The sequence below is a fragment of the Macaca thibetana genome, chromosome 5 (genome assembly GCF_024542745.1).
Source record: "Macaca thibetana thibetana isolate TM-01 chromosome 5, ASM2454274v1, whole genome shotgun sequence".
NCBI lineage: Eukaryota > Metazoa > Chordata > Mammalia > Primates > Cercopithecidae > Macaca > Macaca thibetana.
The window spans coordinates 159,979,450-159,999,653 of NC_065582.1; the positions used below are offsets into that span (position 1 = coordinate 159,979,450).

At 35.6% G+C, this 20,204-nt stretch overlaps 1 protein-coding gene across 2 annotated transcripts in view; it reads right to left on the minus strand.

The window, feature by feature from the left end:
- Positions 1-20,204, minus strand: part of STIM2 (stromal interaction molecule 2) — a 165,303-nt gene that overhangs the window by 63,618 nt on the left and 81,481 nt on the right. For both annotated transcript variants that reach the window (XM_050790676.1, XM_050790675.1), the window contains exon 3: positions 7,053-7,167. In XM_050790676.1, the coding sequence (XP_050646633.1) occupies positions 7,053-7,167 (115 nt within the window). The remainder of the gene's footprint in view (positions 1-7,052; positions 7,168-20,204) is intronic.

A 20,204-nucleotide genomic window follows, 5' to 3' on the forward strand; every position in this document is an offset into this window, starting at 1 on the left:
TGGACATGTTTTCTTATTATCTCACAGTGCCTTCTACATAATCTCAGTAGCACATCCCTTAATTACTTGTTAAAAGATCTTTCTCCAACGGACTGTAGACAGGTGGAGGACAGAGAACATATTCTTCATCTGTGTATCTTTTGAACCTAGGACAAGGACTTTCTCATAATAAGTATTTACTAAAAAATTTTTCCTGTGTGAATCAGTTAAATAAACTCCCCTCCAAGCCCAGTGGATCCAAAAATCACAGAGAGAAAAAAACTGGAATTCATTCTAAACACAAGGGAAAAGTTAATCCAAATCTTCCTTTAAGACACTGCTCAGAATTCACGTTTCATTCTTCCCACTCAAAGCCACATTATATTCAACTCAATGCTAATGTTCCTGCCAACAGTGAATTTGTCTTTTTATAACTCTTCTACATTACCAGGCCTTCTAAAGCAAGAAGCTATAGTAGCTCTTACAATGATGATAAAACGCTAAAGTACACTACCGCCTCCCACACAGTAAAATATTGCTAATAGATAATCGCTAAAATAATATCCTTTTTTGCTATCAAGACAGATACAGACCAAGCTTCCTTAATACAGTGCTCCAGGGAATCACTATGGATTGGTAAGCACTGGAATATGAGTGGAATCATACTTGCCACTCTTGGAGCTGCTCATCAGATTTACACAGAGACTCACTATAGTCTGGTCTCTTTTTCTGACCCAATCTCCCAGTATTCTCCAACTCAGCTGCCTCTTCCAGCAATATGAGTCTGCAATATACCATAAATGTGCCATGGTCAGATTTACCTTACAAAAACAGTAATAACAGATATCTGTTCATCACTTACTATGCGGTAGACAACTTTTACTCCCATTTAACAGATGACAGAACTAAGACACAAGATGGTTACACACTACATGTTAAAAGCAAATGACAAAATTTTAAGTGTTTATTTTATCTCACATACACTAAAAATGTATTATCTCTTGTATAAATTATGCTTATTGAAGGATTTAGCATTTACATCTAGACTCACTTTAATGTGCTAACTTGTATATCCCTCTTTCTTATTTCTATGAAAATTTTATCTTTCAAAGTCCTGTTGAAGAGCCATCTCCCTAATGAAGCCTTCCCTGTAATAAATCTGTCCATTCTCTTAGATTCCTACAATCATGTCATTTACATAGTATTTAATCAAACCTTCTTGAATTGCTATTTAACATTTCATCTGCATACATGCAAAACATTGTTAAGCTCCTGGAGGAGAAAGGTTGTCTCTCATACTTCCTTATTTTCTACTAATGAGTGTGATGCATGTTGTAAATATACAAATAAATATTTTGTTGATGGATGCCACAAAGGTAACACTACCTTATTATCTGCAAAGCTTATGTTTTGAGTTACTCTTCTGATAATGTTAAACAATACACACTTTTCTATTTACAGTTTTTTTTATTCCAGTCTCATTGTAACCAACATCATACACTTTAAAGAGCTGCTGGATTTTATCAACACTTAGAAATCCCTTTATACTTTCACATCCAGAAGAAAAATCTTATGGATATAAAGGTTCTATATATTTTTAAAATATTTTAACTTCCCTTACTTTTAGGAATTTTATATCCATGGTCAGAATTTTTTTTCTTTATATTTTCTTTTATAAAATATTTATATTTTTGCTGTCCTAAACAAAAAGAAAATACTCTTGGTCATATAATCTCTGGCTAGCCTTTAGGTACTCTTGAAAATAACCATTATTAAGTGCCTGTATCTTTCTTCTCTCAGACTATTTCAGTTCCTTTGAATTTTTAATCCTTAAAAATAAATAAATAAATATTCTCTTAAATTTCCAAATGTCAATTCAATTTGTAAAGCCCAAAATTAAACAGCGACCTTAGGTAGGTTAAGATTTGTGCTGAACAGGATGGAAAGATTACCTCATGCTTGTCACATGTTATAATAACTAACCCAGTGACTTTTCATTTTAAAAACAGTATATTACTTAATCAGTTTTTTATCTATTACAGTTCCTAAATCTTGTATGTAACCAATAATTTTCTATCTATATTTTCCTGCATTAGGTATCTGGCTACTATTTAAGTACATTCAGTAATTCTCACAACGTATCTAGTTTATTATCAAAATCTATCTGAAATCTAATACTAGTTTTTAAATGGCTTTCATTTGCATTAGACAGTTGCCATATGCAACTTGACCAAGCATTCTCTCTCTACACACACACACACACACACACACACACACACACACAACATTAAAGACACTGTTGAAATTCTATTTGAGGTCAGGATCAACTTCTGCATAAAGTAATTTTACTTTTCCGCAGTTTACAACATTCCAGAAAGATTTTGTGTACATTTCACTGTCCAGAGTTTGCACACAATGATGGTACATATATAGCTTAGTCTGTTCATTTTATAAATATTGTGAGACCAAGTCAAAAACAGTATAAAACTTTGAATATGGCTGAATTTTTCAGTTTATTTTGCATTATTACTGAATGAGAGAATCAACCTTTACTAAGTGCCTAACAGGTGCTGCCAGAAATTACACCAGGTACTTTTACTACATTACTCATTTATGTCACACAAGAATTACATTTTATAAGTGAATTTTCAAAATCTGTCCAATGTCTCACTGTTCATAAATAGAAGAGCCAGAATTTAAAGCATTACAGTTTGAAAGCCTACATACTCCCTATAGCATGCCACCTCCACTTTCACTTCTAGCAAATTTTCAGGTAACTAAAGAAGGAGGCTGGGTGTGGTGACTGCCATCTGTAATCCTAGTGCTTTAGGAGGCCAAGACAGGAGGGCTGCTTGAGGCCAGGAGCTGGAAACCAGACTGGGCAACATAGTAAGATCTCATCCCAACAAAAAACAAAAAATAAGCCAGGCGTGGTGGTGCACGCCGACAGTCTCAACTACTCCAGTGGTTCACTTGAGCCCAGGAATTTGAGACTGCAGTGAGGTATGATCACACCACTGCACTCTGGCCTGGGTGACAGAGCAAGACCCTGTATATTTCAAGAAAAAAAGAAAAAGATGCCATGGAGGAGCTACCATTTATGTTCTACTTCTTGTCTCCTTCTAGAACACGTGGGTCAACCTTCAGAGCCCATCCCAAACGCTACCTTCTGTGTATAATAGTGAACTAATCACTCCCTCCGGTGAGCTACCTCCATACCCTAAATTTACTGCTATTATTGTACATATCACCTTATAGTGTAATTATTTTTTTCTTTGTCTTTCCTACTCAGCAATTTGCTCTGTATACCCCAGATCCATGTTTAACTCATCATTAATCCCCAGGATCCAATGCAATGCTCGTTTAGCACCTAATAGATACAGTGTATTTTGCTGCATGTGCTTCTGTAACATGAATTAGTTTATGTGCCACTAGTAATCAGGGGTCATGTCAATGCAAAAGTCGTATCATCTCATATGTGACTTTTCCAAACACGGTTTCATTTCACATCACCAAGTAATATCAAATGGATGCAAAGTATACTAACTGCCAATACAGCAAGCTACAAACAGGAGCTTCCACTTACCCTCCTTCTTCACCTTTGCTCAATTTGGCCAGAGCCTCTGTCTTGGAAATGCTTGTTGCTCGGTTCTCACCTTCATGCACTTCGCCCTTGTCTTCATTTTTTAGCAACCTCAACTCTACTAGAACGCCCCATCCATCTTTCTATAAAGTTATCTTCATTATTTTTAATGTAAATTCCTCCATCTACTATATAGTATGTATTGATTAGGAATTTAAAATTCTTTTTAGTGGTACTAGTATATACATATGTTTTTTGAGATGGAGTGCAGTAGCACACTCCCGGGTTCAAGTGATTCTGCTGCCTCAGCCTCCCTAGCAGCTGGGATTACAGGAGCATGCCACCAAGTCTAGTTAATTTTTGTATTTTTAGTAGAGACAGGGTTTTGCCATGTTGGCCAGGCTGGTCTTGAACTCCTGACCTCAGGTGATCTGCTCGCCTCGGCCTCCCAAAGTGCTGGGATTACAGGCATGAGCCACCGCACCTGGCCTGTACTAGTATTTTTATTACTACTGTTAATGCTATGGCTAACAAGGTTTTGAATAGTCTCCTTCAGTCCCATTTTTCCCCTAAACTGTCATTTTTAAGTTTATAATTTTAAAAAACAAAAATTTTAAAGAAATGCAAGTAATGTCTTATAACAGAAACGCCTGTACTCAAAACATTTGACCAACTGAATTACTGAGCATCCAATACTTATCAGGCATTACACTTTCATTCATTCAACAATGATTTACTGAATATCAAAGTGAATATTCACTATTGAATACTAAGTGAATGCACTGCGCTAGGCACGGGAGACACAACAATGATGAGCAAAGAATGAATGCATATATTTGCACGTGTGTGTATGTGTGTTATATACATACACACCCATACGTTTTTGTATATATTCAAGTAAACAACGTTGAATTACCTGTTATTGTTAGGTGTACATTCTAATCTCTACTTCAGTAGTTTTCAAACTTTTTCAGAAGAACTACTTTTCGTTTCTCAAGATAAATTTTAAACAGAAACTAAATATAACAGATAAAAGCAGAGCCCTGCACACTCAACATGCCCTGTCCCTGGGACTCCTCCTGGATCCTGAGTGTTCTAAAAATCAGTGCTATAGCAACAATGCCCAACCCTTACATAACCCCTTTAATAAACAGAGTCTGATATGGGTTGAGAAAAATCAACTAGGTCATTATAAAACTTCTAGTGAAAGTTTATTATTACTGGACTCCTCTCTCTCTCATCCCATACAGCTGCATTAGTAGGAGTCCTGAGACTACTTCTCCCAGGCTCTGTAAGGTTATATAGCCAACTGGGGCTTAGAGAAAAGGAAGCAGAGAGGAGATAACTTAGGCCAACTGTTTGAACTGGGGAAATCCCTCATTATCATAATGGTCAGATCTCGGATTAAGGTGAAAGCCTAGGGAAAAAGGTTTAAGAGGTCATTCAGCTTGAAAAGGCCTTAGGTTAAAATAAAAAATGAAAAATAAAAAAAACAAGCAAACAAACATTCTCATAGATCACAAAAGATCTCACCAAAGTCACTAGGGTGGGAAAACAAAAAGGAGTTTAAGAATAGAGTCCTCTTTATTTAGGATACATTAATAAACAAAACACACCAAGTTCCCCTGCTCTATAAAACTTATATTCTTGGGGGTGAGGCAGAGAGAGAAGGGAGATATATATATAATGAATAAGCCAATTATATAGTATCTTAGAAGGTGATACATGATAGGGGAAAAGGAAAGTGTGAAGCTGAGTAAGAAAGATCAAGAGTACCAGAAAAAAAAAAAATGAGTAAAAGGGGAGGTTAGCAATGTTAAACAGGGTGGCCAGAGAGGTTTCACTGAGAGCATAGCCCTTGATAAAGACTTCAACAAAGGAGGTGATGGAATTAGCCACGAGGAAGTGTGCATTCCTGCATTTGTGGAATAGCAACAGGTCCAGAATGAATGGAGCACAGTGAGCAAGAGAGATGGATGGAATAGAAGAGGTAAGAGATGAGAGAGAGGTGGAAGTAGAAGGCAGAACATGTAGAGGCTTACAGGTCTTTGTAAAGATTTGGACTATTACTCTGAGCTACTACAGAGTAATGGGCAGATCTAATTTACATTTTAGAGTACTCTGGTAGGTGAACAAGAGACTACAGCAGAGCACAAATGCAGGGAGATGAATTAGGCTGCCACAATTATCCAGGCAAGAGATGATGGTGGCTGAATAAAGGTAGTACAAAGCTAAGTGGTCAAATATTTTTTTTCTTCATTCAAACATAGTCAAGTGGGTTCCAATCAATGTATTACATATTTTAATCCTTAAAAAAATACTAATAGCAATAGACTCTGTAATGGATCTCCACCTCCCTTCTTAGTATCTATGGATTGCTGAGTCATATCATGTCAATAAGGTAAGTTTGTTGCTGAGTTCCCCACCATTTTCACTTTTCTTCATGAAACTGGTATTTGTTTATTCCTATTCCTATCCAAGCTCATGTTATTTTTAAATGGTGTAGGGAAGAGAAATGGAGAGGTTTTTTAAGTCTATATATTTTTCTTTTAAGTCCTTAATTGTTTCTTCTTTCTTCCCCTAACCCAAGTATATTTCAACAGAAAAACATGTAAGCAAGCTATCTACCATCTTTCACACTAAGAAAAACACTGAGCATTGGTGGGACAGTTTTATTTTCCCACTTTTAAATGTTATCATAATGACTCAAGTAAACTTTATTATTTCTTTACACTCTTAATTGGTAATCTGTCCCTTTAATTTCATTTAATTATTCAGAGAAAAATATATGCTTACAATATAATTGCTGACTTTCATGAAAGAACAGAAGCATTAGAAAGAAGGAATTTTAGTTGAGTTACTGCAAAAAAATTTTGTACGCTTAGTGGACTTGTAAAATTTTTTTTTTATTTTAGTAACTGCCTAGTATTAGGAACCAAGCTGAGATTTTTAGATCACAGACTTTTCTTGTACTAAACAATTACTGTCCATAATACAGCTTGAGAACTTCACAGTAGAAAAGGGAATAAAATACCAATTATCCAATTTTATCATGCAACTATTACGAGATGTCATAAAGGATTTACTTAAGAAAAAGCTGAACAGTAATAGCCTCCTAAAAACATTAGGAACTTTTCTCCACAACTAAAAAGAAAACTTTGTGTTTCCGTATATTTATTTGCTAAACCTTTTATAATAATGTCATGTAATAGCTGAAATAATGCTTTACAACTTTAGGCTCTCAGACATGCATTATCTTATTTATTCTGCTATAATTATATGAGAACAGCCTGATGCTTAGTAACTCTCAGAAAGACAAAAATCATCTTTCAAAAACAAGAAGGGAAAATTATTTACTAAAATTTAAATATCCTCACAAAAATGTTATTTTGATTTTTTTGGTAAAAACATACGCATAAGTGAGTTAACAACAACTAAGCAGGCTAGATGTGCAGAAGGGGAGGGAGCCAGATCATGAAGGCAGTCTTACCTTCTGATGTTTTCCATCGTTTCCACAAATCCTCAATTGTTATATGTTTATCTTCTCTGTGCAGATGGCTGTGTTTATTAGTAGCATCTTTATATTTCATATCTTCTCTGATGAACTATAGAAGAGAAAACACTAAGATAAATATAAATTTACTACCTTAGTCTTCATAACTGGAGAAAAAAATAAAATCTGATATCCAGTGGGTCGCTATTTTCAAACAGTAACTGGTAAATTTTTGGTATTGTAGTCATATTATTCTTACATGTTTGTAAAATGTATTTAATTAAATGTCTTCTGCTACTAATCATACCACCACCACCCCCAGCAGCAGCAGTAAAAGTACTTAATTCAATGTTTATTATTTACCAGATATTATTCTAAGTTATATAACAAATAGGTGTGTATACAGTCACCCCTTCCATATCTGTGGGTTCAGTATTCATGGGATTGAGAATATTAGGGGAGAAAACGGATGGCTGTGTCTGTATTGAACATGTACAGAGTTTTAAAAATCATTATTCCCTAAACAATATAATACAACAACTATTTACATAGCATTTACACTGTATTAAGTACTATAAGTAATCTAGAGACAATTTAAAGTATATGGGAGGATGTCTGTAGGTTATATCCAAATACTGTAACATTTTATATAAGGGATTTAAGTATCCATGGATTTTGGTATCCACGGGTAAGAGGGAGTCCTGAAACTAATCCCCCACAGACACCAAGGGACCACTGTATATCTGTCTATACAGAGAAAGTCATTTAACTTTACAACAGTCCTATAAGGAAAGTATTATTTTTCTTCATTCTATAGATGAGAAACCAAGGCCCAAAGAGGCTAAGCAATTTGCCCAAGATTGAAAAAATAACGAATATCAGAGCTGAGAGTCCAACGCAAGCCATTTGGTTATATTCAACAGCATAATATACTGCCTCAATATCACTGCATTCATTTTTACCAAATACTTGGTGACAGGGATGTTTGAAAACAGAACAATCTTCTCAATTACTGCATCATATTTCTATGTCTCCCACCTTTTTTAAGCTACTACTTTTAATTCAAAGACATTTGATTATGGTGTTTAGAGCTAAAGCATACTTTACAAAACTGAAGTATACCTTCTATTAGTCTTACTTTAAAATATATAGAGACATAGGCTGAGGCAGGAGAATTGCTTGAGCCCAGGAATTTGAGGCTGCAGTGAGCTATGATTGCACCACTGCACTCCAACCTGGGCAACAAGGCAAGAACCTGTCTCTTAAAAAAAATACAGAAAGCATTAAAATTATCTTCGTTAACAACTAACCTGTTCTATATTACTTTTTTAACCGTTTCCCATTGTCTAACAATAAAAAGCAAACTTCTTTTTATGATTTAACACCATTTACTAATCTTATCTCTGAGAATCTTCTAGGCCTTATCTCTTGATACTTTCCTCATATGTACCCATTACTCTAATTATGTGAAACTAATAGTTTTTAAATTGTTTATGCTTTTTCTACCTCAATATTTCTGATTTTTCTTGTTTCATTATTTTACGTGGTATCTTTTTTGTTCTTCTATTGTTCCAAAACTGTAAGATCATGTAAAATATTTCAGGAGTCTACAATGCAGAAATTGAAAATTCCCCCACAGTTAAAAATGCCACAGGCATATTTTTCTGACTTTTACACTAGCAATGAACATCACCTTCAGACAAAAGACCAAATTCTGCCTGAGTAGAGTTGCTCTCTACTGAAACTGAAAAAGAAAATTTTAACAGCTGTATAATATTGAGCAAATCATTTAACTTTTCTGAGGCTCAGCAACCCTGGGAGCAAAATAAAGAAATAATGTTCTAGGATCATTATTCAACAACACTGTTGAACATGTGGTCAGCAGAGTAGTGTCAGCATTATGGCAATCAGAAAACACTTTCACAGCATCTGGGTCAAGCATGTGATAAATATGTTCACCTTGTCCACCCTGTACATATACACTGGAAATTAAAAATCTGGTCCCTCATCATCAAAAGTTTGAAAAGTACTAATCTGAATAATCTATGTAATCTGTTGTCTTCTTTAAATAGTGCCTTATTCCTTTATACTAAATGCTGCCTTAAGTTACATTTAAGGGGGCTGCCTGATTGCTCCAAGTCCTCCTGTCATCCAACTCTTCTTTACTGACAGCTTCAAAATCCAGCAGCGACACTTGGAAAAATCACTACCAAAGAGATGCTCAGAAATTGTCTCTATCTTGGAAAAGGTCCAAGAGCTGGAAAGAAATTCTAGACTGAAAATCGTAATAATGGACTGAGCAGGGAGGAAATCTGTCTTGGAAATGGTCCAATCAGTTGGAACAAATGGCAACTGTTTCATTTATGTAATATATATTAAAGGCAATGTCCTAAAAAAGTATCCTCACTACACGAACACAAACAATCTAAATGTGGAGTTCTGTGATTTCAGGATCAATATATTTCAGAAAATAAGCAAATTTCCACATGACTAGATGTGGCATTCTAGCCACGTAACTATTTTAGAAAAGCCGGAATGAGTTTATGGATATATGCCAAACTACTTAACAAAATAAAAGATTTTTTTAAAGCTTTTTATGCTTTTGAAGATACCCATAGCTCATCTGGTATAAAAGAACTATCTATTCCTAAGAAAGTTGGGTGAAAATTGAATAAACACAATGAATTGTATTTTCCCTGGAATTACCATCTAAAACTACTTCTGTTTTAAAATGAGAAGTATGACTCCAGGATATCACAATAACTCATAACAAACCACATGAAATAAAAGTATATCTGTATCTTACAGATCTTCAACATGCTGATCACACAATGTGACTAGAAACCAGTATAATTAGAAATATTTTTGTTCGGAAAATGTTTAAATGAACCAAACACACTAAAAATCATCAGGTTCTATGGAACCTTTTCCCAGTATCCTAAAGAAGAAAAAAAATGTAATTCTGACTGCTCAGACTTTTCCAAAACTTTGTTAAAAATCCCTCCTCATTTTAGCAATGAAGTAGGGTAACTAGAGAAATTTTAAAAACAGTCACCAATAACTGAAAATGCATACACAAAAGACAAATATTCCTTCTTTGTATTCATTTGTCAAAAGGCAAATACTTCTTATTTGCAATTCATGAATTGAGAAATCTGAAAATAGGATCTGAAATTCAACGAAGTGAGTCTTCAAATAATGTATGGCAAATAATGTAGCGTTCCCTGGTAAATGCATCCAATTACATGCAAACCTACTACAGGGAATCCTAAATTGACAAGGTACATAAGGGAGTGCTCAGCAAATAAATGACAAATGTTCTTTTTAAAAGATTCACTCAGACGATTCTTTTAAATAAACTCTTCTAGTACCACTGAAAGTAATGCTTTACATATCCAGTTTGGGGAAGTCAGTTTTCACATAAGAAACTGATTTCAGTTTCTCACACCTGTAACTTCAATGTTGTATTTGTGCTGTTATTTTTACGACAGCACTTTAATAAAATTTGATATATGTTATTATAGGCACATTCTGGGGCTCTATTCAGGCCATACCCTTTTCCCACACAAATATGCACCAGCATTAGTGTACATCCCTGTGTGTGTCTAGTCACCCCCTCTCAATCTACCATCCACAGCCACAGCTATCTGATCAAAGGATAGACAGACACCTCACCTAGAGGAAAACAACCCTGAGCCTATGCCAGGATGGCAGGATTCTCCTCACAGGAAATTATACTGAGATTATGAAAAACTGGACGACTTGGCCACAGCTCTGGACTTTTAGGGTGATAAACACACTGATGTTGAATGTACCATTTTATGAGTAGTCAAGATGGGCTAGGTGGTAAGGCAAACAGAGGAAGCCAATAAATATGCAGAAAGAGAAAATAATGAAAGAGAACAGAGGTGACCACAGGGAAAGACATAGCACAAAGAACTGCCTCCGTTCTTGGTGACTTTCTACTTTTAATTCCTCGGAAGGCCTGTTTTGCACAATTTTTATCCTGATTTCCATGATATAAGTCTGTTTCCCCTTCTATTTTTAAATATATAATTTTAAGACCTCAATACTCAGGAGAGGTGATTTATCATCATAGTTAGGCATGCAGACTTGAGTCTGACATATACTCAAAACTTGACTCCACTACTTACTATAAGACATTTGCAAGCATTTAACTGCTCATTAGCCCCATTTTTCTCTTCTGTAGAATGAGGAAAATAAAATTGCCTACTATATAAGGTTACAAAGATTAAATTAAAATGCATACACAGTGTATGCAAGTGTTAGACAAAAATACTTTGAGTGGTTTTTATATGTTGGTGTTGAGTTACTGTCAAAGTTTAAAACATGAATAAATGAGCATCACTCTGATTATACTGGAAGGTTTAATACATGTTTTGGGGAATAACAGACATTTATGTAAGTTTGCCCAATACACCCATTTCAGATATCCTGAAACAAACTACATAACAGGGATGGAGCAGAAAACCACAGTTTCTTTACTGACAATGTAAGCAGACTTTCTCAAATGACACCTGTCATCAAAACAATACAATGTCCAAGGTCTGATATGTGAGTCAGTTAAAACAGATGGGTTCTTCATAAACAATTGCAAGGTCTTGAAAATACTACTAAACTAGCTTAGTATAATGTCTCAGCGGAAAAAAATCCACAAGAAAAGTACCACTATTATTCCCCCCGCCCTTTTTTTTTTTTTTTTTTTTTTTTTTGAAACAGTCTCACTCTGTCGCCCAGGCTGGAATGCAGTGGTGCAATCTTGGCTCACTGCAAGCTCCGCCTCCTGGGTTCAGGCCATTCTCTTGCCTCAGCCTCCCGAGTAGCTGGGATTACAAGTGCATGCCACCACACCCAGCTAATTTTTTGTATTTGTTTTTTTTTTAGTAGAGACGGGATTTTACTGTGTTAGCCAGGATGGTCTCGATCTCCTGACCTTGTGATCTGCCTGTCTCAGCCTCCCAAAGTGCTGGGATTACAGGCATGAGCCACCATGCCCAGCCTATTGCCACTTTTAAAGATGAAAAAACTAAGGCTAAGAAAGAGTCAGCAATGTATTCTATTTCATAGAGCTATTCAAAAGGAGACCCAATTCTGGAAGTAATTTTAAAGAATTCTAAAGTCTAAGTTCTTCACCACCATGCTCACCTGGATGTTCTGTAAAAATGCACGGATTCCTAAACTCTTAGATGTGATAACACGTTAATAAAGCATGAACTGCCCATGTTTCTCTCTTCATCTTAAAATTGTTATATCAAACAGCACAGTGTTTGAGAGCACAGACTTGGTCTAGACTACACAGATATCCCAAATCTCCTTTTTGTTTTATGACTGTAGTAAGTTACTTGACTCTCTGTACTTCAGTATTCTCAGCTGCAAAATGGTCACCTTCAAAGGGTTATGAGGATTAAGTTCTTTATTTTACATGAAGTGCAAAAAAAAAGTGTTTGGTACATTAGTCGATATTCAATGTCAACTATTTTAATTTTATTGTAAATCATTTATTTTTCAAAATAATGAGCTGAATTTTTACCTTGATTTGCATATTCTGTATGATTTCCTGGACATGAATGAAGACAGTGTGAGGTACTACAAACACCAGCTGATAATCACTGATCTAAGAATTAAATCTACAAAGAACAACAATACCAAATCTTGATTGAGACTCACAACCCAAGACACTGTAATTTGTATACAGATAGAGGTTACTACTAAGACATTCCTTGTTTTAATAACCTTGATCTTATCCTCTGATATGGTTTGGATGTGTCCCCACCCAAATCTCATTTTGAATTGTACTCCCGTAATTCCCACCTGTTGTGGGAGGGACCCGGTGGGAGATAATTGGAATCATGGGGCAGTTTCCCCCATACTGTTCTCGTGGTAGTAAGTCTCACAAGATCTGATGGTCTTGGTCTTATCAGGGGTTTCTGCTTTTGCATCTTCCTCATTTTCTCTTGCCGCCATCATGTAAGAAGTCCTTTCGCCTCCTACCATGATCCAGCCAAAATCTACCATTAGGCTTTGGCCTCTGATGCCAGAACTCTGCATACCTAAATACCCACTTGAGTGTTTCTTGCCATCCTTTACTTAGACATGATCAATACTCACACAATCACATAAGTTAACATTATATCCAATCACCATTACATCAATAATATATATAGCAAGTCATTGGAATTAATGTTAATATTCATGTTAATATTCACTTTAAGTAGGGGTAAGCATTTCAGATTTAACGAATGAAAAAAATCTCCTTCTGTGTTTTATTTGCTAAAATTTAGTAAGTCAGAATGTGCATTTCCAGCAAAGATGAGGTTACAGGGACCGGATTTACCATACCCCCGGGCCCTCAAAAAACAACTAAAAAACAGACACAATATACAAAAATAACAGTTTTCAAGACACTGAACACAAGGCAACAAAGAACAGTGATCCCTGAGAGATCTGTGCCGTATGACTGACCTAAATGAGTTTCTGGAGAGAATTTCTAGGAAAAGGTGCAAGAAGAGGGAACCCAACAGTGCCAGGCAGTTTCCCTGAGTTGAAAAGACGGGACTTTGTGTGGGAAATGGCACATTCATACGTCTGTGGGAGTACAAACCAGTGTAACCTTTGTGGGGGGCAAATTTTATCAATATCAATTAAAATGTTAAATGCTCATTGCCTTTAACCAAGAATTTCTACTTTTCAGAATTTATTCTACAGTAATGCTCACATAACTGTATAAAAAGTTCAAGAGTTTTCATTGCAATATTATGAATAAAAATTTTATGACTATTCAAACTGCCCACCAGTAAGAAACATTTGACAAATTACGACACCATCAGGGCAAAATGTAAAAGCAGGTATATCCATTTACCCTTAATAAAAAAGAAAAGCTTACAATATAGCTATCTGATATTTAATAAAATTACATCAGTTGAGTTTGATCACTCTGGAATTTTTTTCATGCTGATTAGAAGCTATGACAGCTGATCTGATACATTTTTAAAAAAAAAGAACAACAAACCTATAAAAGCTTCTAATGTACATTTTCATACTCTCTCTTAACTTCTAACCTAATGTTACTTGGATCCACCAAGGCGCTGCTTGGTAACTCCGAAGAACACAGAACTGGATCAAGCATCCCAGAGTCATAGGGTAACACCAGAGGAGGCATTCTATCAAAAGAACAGCTTGTCTTAGTCCATTTAGTGCTGCTATAACAGAATAACTGAGACTGGCTGATTATTTATAAAGAACATAAGTTTATTTTTCTCACAGTTCTGGAGGCTGGGAAGTCCAAATCAAGGCACCAGCATCATCTGGTGAGTGCCTTCTTACTACATCCTCATATAGCAGAAGGCTAAAGGGCATAAGAGAGCACCCACTCCCACAGGCCCTTTTTATTGTGGCACTAATCCCCTCATAGTCTAAGCACCTCTCATGAGTCCCCACCACCCAACACTGTTGCATTGTGGATTAAGCTTCCAACACATACATTTTGGGGAACACATTCAAGCCATAATGCTTCTTCCAATCTGAATTCATGGTTTAAGAGAGAAATCAAAATTTATATCTAGAACAGGAGTGTGTAGATTGTACCATAGGTATGCAGCTTTTATAGATAAGAGAATAAGACAAAAATTATATATTTAAGAAGCTTTTAATTTCAACAGAATCAACTGAAAGCTGTTTCATGTCATAAAAACGTAAATACTACAATTAGTCTGAATGCTTAAAACATGAAATAGCTGTCACTGGTTCTTTTTGATACTAGAGCTCTAATTAAGTTGTAAAGCACTAGCAGTGGAAATATATTGCAGATAAGATTATGTGTTATACGGAGGGTCGGGTAATTATTTCTAGTATCCATCATTGAGAATACTGTGTGTTACGCTTACTTTCACTGTTTAGTGAGTACCTATAAGCGCTTAAAAGAAAGCTATATTGTATTTATAAAATGCAATTTAGAAATATTCTTCATCAAAACATCTTAAGTATTCGATTAATATTTTTATAAAGCAAAAATTTTAAAAACCATATGTATATGTTTACATATGATTTTATGAACATAAAGAATGCTACAGGGGAAAAATCACAAGCAGTAACACCGATAATGAACAGGGGATGGGATGGGCCATCAGGAAGATAAGAGGAGGAGCCAAGGAGGAAATACAATATTTACACATTAAACTGTGAGCACCTGCTTAAGTTAACACACACATACACAAATTCAACAATAAAGACCCTGAAGCAAGACGGAGGCATTTCAGAGTGAGACACAGGAAGCAGACCTAAAACTGTATCAGAACTGTTCCTAAAGCACAGATTAGAGGTTACTACCACTTTCTTTGGAAAGAGAAGCTGGATACCAATTTCATAACCACTATAGGGCCTTTATTTCATTATACATAAATATAATAAACCACACATAGTTTTCACTGAAAAACAAACTTTATATTAGTACTTATCATTTTAATGATGAGTTATATAGTTCATTTAGTCACCAATAAAATAATTTTACTACTTAACTATGTTAAAATACATACAGGACTGTGAGACAGAATAAAGGTCAATAATTTAGACCGTAAAATAGATTATGCCAAAGTAAATTCTGGAGTTGCTACTTTTAGAAATATTTTGAATGAACACAGACACCGATAATCATGAGAAAGCTTTGTGGCACTCAGCATTCAGAGAATAACTCTGACTATAAATATGGATAATATTAATAAAACTCAAAATATAATGTATGAAAATTAATTTGTCAAGACTTACTGTGTAATAGGATTGATAAGGAAAAATAAGAGACTATCTAAATAAAAAGAAAAGCAATTCTATCCTAAATCTGTAAAAAGTGACATTGGAAGATTAAGATTGAAGAAAAAATAATCTTCTACAAAGAAACAAAATGACTACATTGTATGTACTGTGTCAGTTCACTAGGGTGTGCCTTACCTATCATCACCACTGAATATTCATTTTTCTGTAGTTCTCCTCATTTTTACTTCTCAAGGAAGCTAACAAGTATCTTCTATCAACCAAAGACTTGGTTTCTGAGAATTCACTAGCCCTTTGTTACCCAATAATCCCAAGACTAGTAATGTTCACTGCAACATTAATTACAATTTTCTTTTAAAAAAAAAAAAACTATAGAATTAGTAATATGTAATGTATCCCACAACGTCAGAAAATGAAGGCATTTCCAGAATACTAAAGACTGCCTCTTTTAGCACTAAAACATTCTAATTTTAAGCAATTTTAGTGGAAAACATTCTAAAATAAACTGCCTTATTAAATGAAGTTTTTGGGAGGGGTTAAAAAAAATTTTTAGAGAGACAACGTCTCACTATGTGCCTAGGCTGGTCTCGAACTCTTGGGTTCAAGCAATCCTCCCAACTCAGTCTCCCAAAAAATACCAGGATTTCAGGCATAAGCCACTGTGCCTGGCCAAATACAAGGCCATCATTTTGAACACTACTTCTTTTTACAATCATGTCACAGTCTCCCAGTTCCTCCCCTCTGTGGAGATGTATGTTTGAATTGAGGAAGCCTAGCCAATAAGACTATCCCTGTTCCTGTAGCCACAGGGAGGGGCTGGAGGTAGGCATGTGACCATGTCAAAACAATTAGAACCAATATGAATCCCACTTAGCACTTTCATTGGAACACCTGGAAAAAATAAGCTCTCTCTGCTGTGGCCACAGAAAACTAGCAGGATTTGACCTAGAGCTGTTGAGAGATACACAGGGAGAACAAGCCTGAGAATATGGCCAGTAAAGAAAGCAAAGCTGAGAGAAAGTGGCAGAATTTTGATGACAGGTGTTCGAGCACAAGAATCCAATCATACCTGAACAATTCTAGATTGTTCAGCTATGTGACCCAACACATTTCCTTTTTGCTTTTGTAAACTAGAATGGAATTTTTTTCACCTACAACATCCCTATTATGGAATGTTTACAGCATATAAAAATTTTCCTGATTATAAAGAAAGATCCCTGTATATATATTTTTGCCAACTTCTGATTTCCTTTGGATAGGTTCTTAGAAAGAGACAGACATACGATTATAAGGCTTTTGATACACAGAGTCAAGTTGCCTTCTGGAACAACTTTTATTTATTTATTTTCATGTGTGCAAAGTATAGTTGTTATAAACAAAACAACAGAAACAGAATGAAGAGGCTGTGGCGTCCGTGGGGCAGTGCCAAAGCAGAGCCCCACATACTCAGACCTGGGGAGGAAGGGCTTTATGCTCCAACAGGTCTAGGACTGGCAAGCAGGGAGACGGGGTCTTATGTGTTGGCTCTCATAGCAAAGAATGGAGATCTGGTGAGGCTGATGGACGGCTGGAGAAAGCCTGATCAAGATGCGGCTGTGGCCTCAGCCCCCTCCTCCAAGTCCCACACCTCTGACTGCAGATAATCAGGAAAGAGAGCCCTGGCCCAGCCAATTTCACCCCCTCCCCACACCGGTATTATGAGTACCTACGTCAAGACATTTTCACAAGCTTTATCTTATATATATATCTATATCTATATATATATATATATCTATATCTATATCTATATATATATCTATATAGATATAGATATAGATATATATATATTTGTACCATTTGAAAAATAAAATATGTTTTGATATGAATTTATTATAATTTTAAGATTATAAATTCTCAAACTTATATTAACTATTTGTATTTCGCATGTAAACAGTTTATTCCATACTTATTTTACATATGGGAATCTGTCAGTGTCCTCTCTAATAAAACAGAGCAAGAGAGACAGAGATGAAAGAAGAACAGCATCCCTCCAATCTCCTAAGTTCTGATGTTATCATAGGAGAATACAACACTTGGAGCTACTGCAGCCATGTCCAACCATGAGTAGAAAGCCAATGAAAGAAAAGCTAACACAGAGACCTACACATCACTGAGCCTGTGTACGAACCTTAAAACCATTTAGCCCCTGACTTATGATAATGCATTTTCAAATATTAAACTCCTATTGTTCAAGCCACTTGAATTCAGGTATTCTATTACTTGCAGCCAAAATCATCCTAAAATATAATCAAATAAAACTCTAGCTTGCTAGTCCCCATCTCTTAGGTCTAGTATACAGGATCTGGAATCATTTAATGACCAGTAATAAGCAAAGATGGTTTTTGACACAGGGAAACAATGCAATAGACAGAGAATTATAAGAAACCACGAAACCAAACTGGTAAACTGATATGATAAACCAGATTATTCAACTGCATATTTTTAAGTCTATGCACCCTTTTTCTAAAGATGAAGGGATATAAAGTCATCCAAAATTTGTTTCAGTTTTGTAGGAAGCAAAAGGAAAGGGATACGACATCAGAAAATCAGAAAAAAAGAGTGCACAGAAGTGCAAGCACACAAGAGCATGTGCACGCACATGCGCGTACAGACACACACACACACATACACACAAACTAGTCAGGCAACTGCAGCAGCAAATAGTGAGGCCCCTCACACAGAGAAGAAAGATATCTGGAAGTAAGAGTCAAAGCTATGACTTGAGCAGTTCCTCTCCTCAGATTCTTCCTCCACTACTAATATTAAAGAATCAAGGTTTGATAAGACTACATTAAGGGAACCGACAGGTTCTTATCAGAGGTTCCAACAAGTTCTATGAAGTAATCACCTATATTTTCTTCTAATTTTGGTACAGTTTCACATTTATCAATTTTTTAATATATCTAGTTTATTTTTGATATAAGGTGAAAGGTCAGAACTGAGTTTCATTCTCTAAATCTTTACTCATTACTCAAGCATGACTTATTGAAATAACTTTAATATTGCCAACAACCTGCAATGCTATCTTTATACAACTGAAACATGGTAGGACATCAATATTTTCCCACGGTTCAAGCTAACCATAAACATAGACAGTTCTGTTTCTGGGATATTCCATTTACTTTTTTCACGTTAATACTAACAGAAGAAAAATAACGATTTTTGCATGTCCAGCTAACATAAATGACATCATATACAAATGCAACAATTTTACATATAAGGCACATAGCACAAATCCAACCGACATCACTATAATGTTGTAAACATGCCATGGATTCAGAGACTTTATTTTCTAGAGCAGTTTTAGGTTCACAGGCTTGTTAAGTTCACAGCAACATTGAGTGGAAAGTACGAAAAGTTCCCAAATACAACTTAAATTTACAAGAATAAAACAAACAACCCTATTAAAAAGTGGGCAAAGGACATGAACAGACACTTCTCAAAATAAGACATACATATGGCCAACGAGCATATGAAAAAAGCTCAACATCAATGATCATAAGAGAAATGCAAATCAAAACCACAATGAGATACCATCTCACACCAGTCAGAATGGCTATTATTAAAAGTCAAAAAATAACAGATGCTGGAGAGGTTGTAGAGAAAAAGGAATACTTTTACACTGTTGATGGGAGTGTAAATTAGTTCAACCATCGTGGAAGAGAGTGTGGCCATTCCTCAAAGACCTAGAGGCAGAAATACCATTCAAACTCGTGTATCTCATTACTGGGTATATACCCAAAGGAATATAAATCATATCTATCATTTTAAAGACACATGCATATGTATGTTCACTGCAGTACAATTCACAATAGTAAAGACATGGAATCAACCTAAATGCCCATCAATGATAAACTGGATAAACAAAATGTGGTACATTTCACCATGGAATACTATGCAGCCATAAAAAGAACAAGATCACGTCTTTTGCAGGGACATGGATGAAACTGGAGGCCACTATCCTTAGCAAACTAACACAGGAACAGAAAACCAAATACTGTATGTTCTCACTTATAAGTGGGAGCTAAATGATGAGAACACATGGACACATGGAGGGGAACAAAGCACACTGGAGCCTCCCAGAGGGTAGGGAGTAAAAAGAGGGAGAAGATCAGGAAAAGTAACTAGTGGATATTAGGCTTAATACCTGGATGATGAAATAATCTGTACAACAAACCCCCATGACACACATTTAACAATGTAACAAATCTGCACATCCTGCATATGTACTCCTGAACTTAAAAGTTAAAAACAAAAAAGTTCCCAAATACTCTCTATTCCCACAACACATACTTCATTCATTTAAACATTCACCATGCACTATTA